The sequence below is a fragment of the Mandrillus leucophaeus genome, unplaced genomic scaffold (genome assembly GCF_000951045.1).
Source record: "Mandrillus leucophaeus isolate KB7577 unplaced genomic scaffold, Mleu.le_1.0 Scaffold458, whole genome shotgun sequence".
Classification (NCBI taxonomy): Eukaryota; Metazoa; Chordata; class Mammalia; order Primates; family Cercopithecidae; genus Mandrillus; species Mandrillus leucophaeus.
The window spans coordinates 1,610,446-1,619,889 of NW_012104898.1; the positions used below are offsets into that span (position 1 = coordinate 1,610,446).

Consider the following 9,444-nt stretch of genomic DNA (forward strand, 5'->3'; position numbering starts at 1 on the left):
TCAGCTGTAGGTCTGTTGGAGATTGCTTGAGGTCCACTCCAGACCCTGTTTGCCTGGGTATCAGCAGCAGAGGCTGCAGAAGATAGAATATTGCTGAATAGCGAGTGTACCTGTCTGATTCTTGCTATGGAAGCTTCCTCTCAGGGGTGTACTCCACCGTGTGAGGTGTGGAGTGTCGGTCTGCCCCTAGTGGGGGATGTCTCCCAGTTAGGCTACTCAGGCGTCAGGGACCCACTTGAGCAGATAGTCTGTCCGTTCTCAGATGTCAACTTCCGTGTTGGGAGACCCACTGCTCTCTTCAAAGCTGTCAGACAGAGTCGTTGGCGTCTGCAGAGGTTTCAGCTGCTTTTTGTTGTTGTTGTTGTTGTTGTTTAGCTGTGCCCTGTCCACAGAGGTGTAGTCTACAGAGACAGGCAGGACTCCTTGAGCTGCTGTGAGCTCCACCCAGTTGGAGCTTCCCAGCCACTCTGTTCATCTACTTAAGCCTCAGCAATGGCCAGCGCCTCTCCCCCAGCCTCGCTGCTGCCTTGCTGCGAGATCGCAGACTGCTGTGCTAGCAATGAGGGAGGCTCCATGGGCGTGGGACCCTCCCGGCCAAGTGTGGGATATAGTCTCCTGGTGTGCCCATTTGCTAAGATCCTTGGTAGAGCGCAGTATTGGGGTAGGAGTTACCCGATTTTCCAGGTGTTGTGTGTCTCAGTTCCCCTGGCTAGGAAAAGGGATTCCCTTCCCCCTTGCGCCTCCCAGGTGAGGCGCTGCCTCGCCCTGCTTCAGCTATTGCTGCTCGGGCTGCAGCAGCTGACCAGCACTGATTGTCAGGCACTCCCTAGTGAGATAAACCCAGTACCTCAGTTGAAAATGCAGAAATCACCTGTCTTCTGTGTCGCTCGCGCTGGGAGTTGGAGACTGGAGCTGTTCCTATTCGGCCATCTTGCTCTGCACCCCCCATAGGATTTTATAGAATGATGAGTTCATAATACGAATATAGGAATGAATTTGACTGCACCAAAATTTAAAGCTTCTGATTTTCAATCCATATAAATTATCAACAGACAAGTATCTGTATAATCTATAATAAAGAATTATCTAAACAATATATGAAAAATTCTAACAAAAACATGAAGAAGAAAATGTGGAGAATGACAATTCAGAGTAAATACATGGCAAACACTGATAACAGAGAAATTACTCCTCTCCTTACATACTGGAAGTGTTGACTGATTTTGCTTCTATAGCAGGCATTAGAACATTATTAATTAATATTTAAAATGAACAAACACCTTAATCCAACAATCCCACTACTGGAGATTGTGCCTACAGAAATACTAGAACATGCATGTAAAAATGGGTATATTGAGATATTCAATGAATACTTCTAATATGGAAAAACTGAAACAAACTAAATAATCACCAAAAGAAGTATGGTTAAATAAATTTTGTTTGATTCATTCTATGGAAGTTAAGAAACAACAACACTGCAGAAGCAGCAAAAGATCAGGAATGCAGAGTTCTGTCTCTAGTAATGGTAGTGTATAATGTCGATCAAGCTCCCTGTGGCTTTAGGGATGGGAGATCTAGGAAGGCAGTGAAGAAGCCAGGCACAGTGAAAGGGCTAGAATCCAGGAGAACGAAACCGAGAGGAGAAGTTAGGTGACTAGGAATGCTTTGCTCTGAGGAATTCTGTTGATTCTTGAAGAGGAGTCCAAAATTAAAAATAAGCAGTCTGCAGTCCTGACTTCCCTGAAGGGCTAGAAAATTGAAAATTGAAGACCAGAGCCAGCCAAGGGAAGGTACAATGGAAGAGAATTTGTTTGCGTTCAGATCCCTAAAACCTATATCCTATGATTAAGGGTAAACTAAAAGTAGAACGGCGATCCCAAGAACTAGAATACCAGCTTCCAATCATCCAAATCTCTGAAACTGAACTAAAGTAATTTACGATGGTAACTGCTCAAAGTACATACCAAAAGCAAATATAAATTCTCTGCAGAAGAAAATGTTATCCTAGGCCTCATAATATTTCTTTGATTTTTCTTATTAAAAAAAAATCAGGTACATGAAAATGCAAGAATGTTAAGAGTGAGAATTATAAGAAACACCACCAAATATATGGCTGGGCGCTGTGGCTCACACCTGTAATCCCAGCACTTTGGGAGGCTGAGGCAGGTGGATCACCTGAGTTCAAGACCAGCCTGACCAACATGGAAAAACCCTGTCTCTACTAAAAACACAAAATTAACAAGGCATGCTGGTGCATGCCTGTAATCCCAGCTATTTGGGAGGCTGAGGCAAGAGAATCGCTTGCACCCAGGAGGCACAGGTTGCAGCAAGATGAGACAGCGCCACTGCACTCCAGGCTGGGCAACAAGAGCGAAACTTCCTCTCAAAAAAAAAAAGAAACACCACCAAAGATAAACAGACACACAAGAACAGGCAACACAGTGAACAGATAAAGACTTAAATTGCTATATGCTTATTAATGTGATCAAAGAGATGATGAATGGCTAAGACTAAATATTTGGGGGTAGAGAATATGAAACTATATAAACAAAAGAACCAAACTGAAATTGTAGAGCTGAAAAATGAACAAAAATAAGAAATGAGCAAATAGTTAGCTAAGTTAAACACTAAAGAAGAGAAGAAGTTAAAATGTAGGTTAAAGGTAAATATCTAGAACGAAGCACAGATGGATAAAAAGACAGAAAATACAAGAAACAAGTGTAAATGAAACGGATATGGTGAAAGGTATAACACGTCTAACTGCAATCACTGAAAGAGAAGGAAAAGCAAGCGAGGGAAAAGCAAGAGCTGAAGAGAAACTGACTCAGATTTTTCCCAAATGGTGTAAGTCATTAAGCCACAGATTCAAGATGCACTAGAAGCCCAAAGTAGGATAAATACAAAGAATGCCACATCTTGGCACCTCATACTAAAATTGCTAAAAACCAAACAAAAGGCAAAGAAAAGACCACAAATAAAATGCTAACAACCTAGAATTTTACATGAACCAGGTAAAAATATCCTCCAGAAATCAAGGTGATTTAAAGAGATTTTCAAACGACAGAACTGAACATATCACTAAAAGGAAATACTAAAGGACATTCTAATTTACATCAGCCTTAACTATGATGTCAAGGAAGTATGTTTTACCTTAAGAAAAAAGGAAAAAAGTTAATATGGGGATGTAACTATTTATATGTTCCAATGAAAGAACACAATTAGAGGAAAAATACTGGCAAGGAAAATTAAACTAGAAAAACAGGTGTCAGAATCTGATTATGACATTCAACTATTCAGCTATAGGTGGTTTTGCCACAATGCTTGTCACAGTGGGTGAAGGACAGGCAATCATGAATTTAAGAGAGGCACTGGTTTGCTAAGAAACGTCCACGTTTATCACTCTTAGCCATTCCACCACTTTCCTTTGGTTTAAAATCCGCTTTTTCAACAGTTCTAGGATTGTGGCATTAAATTAGATCTAAAACCTAGGTATTACTATTAGAAGTATTAGTAAATTCTTCAAGCTTTTGTATTTTCCTTCTATTCTTAAAAAATTTCATTTCTTATCCTTTGTCCTACGGCAGGGGAGGGTAGTAAGAAGCATTCAAATTTTTAGCACAGTAACTGATAGGATCATACGCTTTCAACATATCAAAAAATGTTCATTTCTGCCCCCAGCCTCAAGTAGCAGTTTCATGGTTTATCTACAGGAAACTCAACCATTAAGAACATGCCTTTCTGCTTTATTACAAGCAAACAATACATTACAAATATTCAAGGATAAAGTGAAAATATGGTACACACCAAATTGATATTGCACATAAAACATGTGTACAGAAAAACTACAAATTCCTTTTCCTGAGAAAAATCTAAAATAGGTACCTGAGCAAGCTCTTTCTGTTCATTCACCAGTCGGCCACAGCTAGCAATCATCTGGTCCAGGGCGTAGAGCCGATCTTCAAGCCCTTTAATGGCTTTCATATTCTGATTATCAAGTTTGGCAATAGTTTGACGGCATTCTGCTATAAATGGTCGAATAATCCTTGGATCAAGCTAAATGACAAGGAAACACATATGAATACAATTTTCAGCAAATAGTTTAAAATGTATTTCATGCTATTCTGACATACAGCTTAAGAGAGAAAATAAGTGATAAAAGACATAAAAAAACAAAAGCATGGGTACTCTAAGTTATACTTTCATAAGAAGGTCAAGTACAGGATAAATATCATCCTAGACAACACTAAATTTACACTAGAATACATAATTAGGAATACAGTTTCAGGAATCACACATTTCAATCAATGTTACAATTTAATCACTTCTCAGTATCTCTCAGAAAAAGGTATTTTCAATGTCAGCATAATATCATTAATTCTCTTATCAACGCAACTTCTCTTTAAAACATATAAACTTCTTCGGCAAACTTATCTCCCTCCTGGAGACAGAAGATAAAACTTCTTTATTCTCAATCTCTAGCTCCTCAACGAATCTGCTTGCTCAATTCTGCTTTCTCACTCTTCCATCTCTCCTGTTCCCTGGCTTTAATTCTACACATTTGCTGAAATTCATGAAACCTATAAAATTTTCCAGTAATGCTCCTGGTCCCTTAAAAAAATATTTTACCTGGCTGCCTTTCCGTCTGCGTTTTCCATAAAAACCGCTCAGCCAAAAACTACCAATGACCTTGCTTCACTTGAGGTTCTTCAACAGTTAGCATGGCAGATAACCTTTTCCCAACCTTACAGGCTCTGGGAAGTTACTTCTACTGGTTCCTTCATAGCATCCTTTTCTGGCTCCTTTTGCTCTGTCTAATCTTTCTAAAATAGATGATTCAGAAGCCCATTTTTACTGTTCTCAATATGATTTCAGCGTTAAGTATAACTTTTCTGGAGATAACTCCCAAGTCTACTTCAATCACTCATCAGTCTCACAAATTCTCAAGCTGTGTTTCTGTTTACTAATAACTACATGTGGGTATCAACCATGAAACCTTCTATTATTGACTTACTATGCTTGTTCCTAATAAACCCCCCAAATGACTTTCTTCTGCCCACAGAAAATATCCAATAAATGTGGAATACAACAAAAGCTTCATTGATCTGATATCAGAGAAAATCAAGCCTCTCATCTTTTCAAGCTGAAATGTCTATCATTTCAAGATAAACTGTGTTTTTCTATCTCTGATCTTTGTTCACAATTCTTATACTGTTTAAGTCAACCTCTCCTTCTATTTAAAGATCCTAGACAAATACTACCTCCTTCATGCTGCCTTCTCTAATCTCTACAGTTGAAAAAAATTGATTAATGCATAGTCTTGTACGCAGAGAACATACAAAAGCAATTAAAATTAAACTACTTTATTGTTATTATCAAAAATCCAGTGCAGTTAAATAAAAGGCTGCATGTCTAACACCACCAAAAAAATTAACAAAACCATTATTTCAGAATAGGCACCACTAGTTTTGCACAATGTTGTCTCAACTGAAACTTGTACATTTGTGAACATTTTCTCACTTTTCTCAATTTTGTGGTAACTGAGTCCAATGTGTATATATTTCTACACCCGAGTACTATGCAAATCAAAGCCTGGTTACAAATTATTAGAACGATAAAGATGAAAATTGGTTCAAATGTTCAACCTGGGCAAAATTACAATTATACATAAACTTAACATAGCAACAACTTAAAACAAACCAAAAACAAGGGCTCCGGAATACGACGTATCTGAACTAACTTAATTCATTGAAAGTATAACTGCACTGACAAACATAGGAGAGTATTTGATGATTCACTAAAAAGTTTGCATAACTTCCTAAAAAACATTTTCTTTTGAGCCAAGTTCTGGCTCTGTTGCCCAAGATGGAGTGCAGTGGCATGATCACAGTTCATACTATAAGCTCCAGCGATCCTACGGCCTCAGCATCCCTAACTGCTGGGACTACAGGCATGTGCCGCCACAATCAGCTAATTTTTAAAACAATTTTTTGTACACATGGGTCTCACCCTCTTACCTAGGCTGGTCTCAAACTCCTGGGCTCAGGTAATACTCCCACCTTGGCCTCCCAAAATGCTAGGATTATAGGCATGAGTCACCGTCCCCAGCTGACTTCCTAAAATTTCACTGCACTTAATATTTTATTCCATTTGTCCACAGGTAATAAAAATCTTTGAAGAAATGTTTTAGATTACATATATTTAAACCACAGAATCTCATTAGTAATTATTTAGCCAATTTTGAATAATTAACAGGCAGTGATACACTAATTTTTATTCTTGGGCTCTTTGGCATCTACAAAGGCTAATATTATTTTTAACTGAGAAAAAAACTATAAAACAAAGTTTCTTACACTCTCTCTTAAGCCTCCCACCTTTAAACCCACTCCCCTGCATAGATTCCTTAAAATCACAAGTTGTCTGAAAGAAATGCTAAAGCTCAATAAATTATGCTGGCATTAACCTAGACAGTTTAGAAATGTGCTAAATGCAGACGTTTCCAATTATTAATCGTCGGAAACACAAATCAGTGTGCCTTCTGTAGTATAATCTGAAACAGAACACTCAAGCATAATCTTAAAACCAGGTCAGTGGCTCACACCTGTAATCCCAGCACTTTGGGAGGCTGAGCCAGGCGAATCACCTGAGGTCAGGAGTTCAAAGCCAGCCTGGCCAATATAGCCAAACCCTATCTCTACTAAAAAATACAAAAATTTGCTGGGCGTGGTGGCAGGCTCCTGTAATCCCAGCTACCCGGTAGGTGAAGGCTGCAGTGAGCCGAGATCGTGCCACTGCACTCCAGCCTGGGTGACAGAGCGAGACTCCATCTCAAAAAACAAAAACAAAAAAGAGTCTTTTTAGCAAGAATACACTAAAATCTAAAAATGTGAGTCTACAAAAATGCAGCAACAATTCTAAATTTTTTCTGATAGACAAAATGGGGAAAAAACAATAATTCACAAAACTAGCATCTCTTAATCCACAAAAATATAAAACTAGGAATCCCATGTTAAGTGACTTAGGGATGACAGAGGTAGTAAATGAATGTCAATGCCCAGATTTGAGCCCCTGTGATTACAAATCCTAATTTCCAAAATACCTATGTCTTGACTAATTTCCCGAGAAAGACATTTTAATTTGGCAGTTGAAAATACATGATACAAATACTGCTACAATTGGAATTAATCTGCAAAAACGATAGATTTAAACTGAATTTCCTTTTACGGATAAAAAATCTTGGCATATGTTTTTAATACTTCATTGCCAAACAGCGCTATTGCAATCAGATATCAAGTAGGTTAGTTGTTTTGGACAACTGTTTAATAAAACAGGCGTAAAAAACCATCTCCAATCAGAGAGAAATCTCATACTCAGTTCATCTTCAGAAATGCCACTAGTGTCATCAAGAAAAAGTATAGTACTCCTGAGAGGAGAAAAATATCGATCTAATAAAAACATCAAGGCAAAATGCCATTCATTATGCAATACATCACATTTATAGATCATGTATTTTGTAAAATATAAATAAAAATATATACATAAATTTTTCCAAAATGGATTTTAATTGCTTTAGAATATATATTGTTTTATTTCAAACATTTATTTTAAACTCTGGCGTACACGTGCAGCATGTGCTGGTTTCTTACATAAATGTGTAAATGTGTGCCATGGTGGTTTGCTGCACAGATCATCCCAGCACCTAGGTAATAGGCCCAGCATCCAATAGCTACTCTTCTTGATAGAGCAACTAATAAAAAAATCTAATGGGCATATGCAACTAGTGAGTATAGGCACCACTTTAAAGTCATGTTAGGCACCATTATAGGCACCACTTTAAAGTCATGTTAGCTAACTTTGAAACAAACAAGAATAACCAAATAAAAGTTTGTATTTTGCTTTTGTAATATAATGGTCATGTAAAATATCACAAAGACTTCAGATGTTGTTGCTATGCCTATTCAAAGTAGCATTAACCTCTAAAAAGAAAAAAGCGATTGCTTAGTAATAACACTACAGCTATTTTCTGAAGGTATAAATATTTCTGACATTTATTTATTCATTCATTCATTAGAGATGGAGTCTCACTATGCTGCCCAAGCTGGTCTTGAATTTCTTGCCTCATGTGATCCTCTCGCCTCAGCCTCCCAAGTCACTGGGATTACTGGTACAGGCCACTGTGCCTGGTTGACTTTTCATTAAGTCAGAGGATCGCTGTTCCTTTCCTTTAGTCATACAAAGTGAAAAAAAATCTATGACTCTGTGAGATTTCACACTAAACATGGAAATACAAAGCCGATTTCAGGTTCTCTTCATATATATAACTCTGTTCTGACATCTGGCACAGTTTAATTATAGAAAATATGACAGGCCAGGTGCAGTGGCTCATGCCTGTAATCTCAGCACTTTGGGAGGCTAAGGCAAGAGAACTGCTTGAGCCCAGGAGTTTGGAGCCCAGGAGTTTTGAGACCAGGCTGAACAACATAGGAAGAAGACCCCGTCTGTGCAAACAATGAAAAAATTAGCTGGATGTGGTGGTGTGTGCCTGTGGTCCCAGATACTCAGGAGGCTGAGGTGGGAGGGTTGCCTCAGACTGGGAGGTAGAGGCAACAGTAAGCTATAATCATGCCACTGTACTCCAGTCTGGGCGACAGGGTGAGACCCTATCTCAAAAAACAAAACAAAACAAAACAAAATATCTCAATTATTCTGATCACAATCATGTAAGTGATTATCTACAATCATAAATGGTATTTTCAGGCTACTACAAAGTCAATAGTTTAAGCAGGAACACTAACTTTCATTCATTTTTGGCAGGGATCAATCTTTGCATAACATATTACATACTTCTCTGACAAACATGTCTTAATGGAAAGAAATGCTTAGCCTATAGAATGTCATCAAGAAACTGGAAACTGAAAGAATTACAAAACCTAGATTTTTAGTTTTCCATTTTACTGTATCCTATACCTTTAACAGCAATGTATGTATTCTTTTTTAGGCATCCCAATGTGCTATCCTGCTCTAAATAGTGAATCAAAGATGAACTCTTTTTCGACTGCGTGCTCCTTGAAAAGTTTAACTATTTTTAACAATTATCTTTTGACAACAGCAGTCTTCACAACATTATTTAATATTTCTGTAACAATGAAACATGCCCCATCAACTTCCTTCCTGGTGTCAAAGATTTTGCATCAGTTTACGGATCAGATATGAAGGAATATTTATTTCTCAGGTTTAAAAGGTTTTCAGGTGTGCTGGAGAAGACCTTAATCCAAAATACAAGCTCACTATAATTATAAAATACAACTAAAAACACAGTATCTACGTTTCAAATTTTAAAGATCTCAGGCAGATGCAGTACTTAAAATTTCTTCTTTAAAAGTCAGAAAGAGGTTGCCTCTAAGGAAATGGTGACTGGAAAGAGGCACAAGGGGACTTTCTGGGCAA

At 38.0% G+C, this 9,444-nt stretch overlaps 1 protein-coding gene across 1 annotated transcript in view; it reads right to left on the minus strand.

Annotated features, from left to right (window-relative positions):
• The window catches only part of RB1CC1 (RB1-inducible coiled-coil 1), a 79,594-nt gene that overhangs the window by 52,734 nt on the left and 17,416 nt on the right, over positions 1–9,444 (minus strand). The window contains exon 6 of the mRNA XM_011994472.1: positions 3,883–4,053. Within this exon, the coding sequence (XP_011849862.1) occupies positions 3,883–4,053 (171 nt within the window). The remainder of the gene's footprint in view (positions 1–3,882; positions 4,054–9,444) is intronic.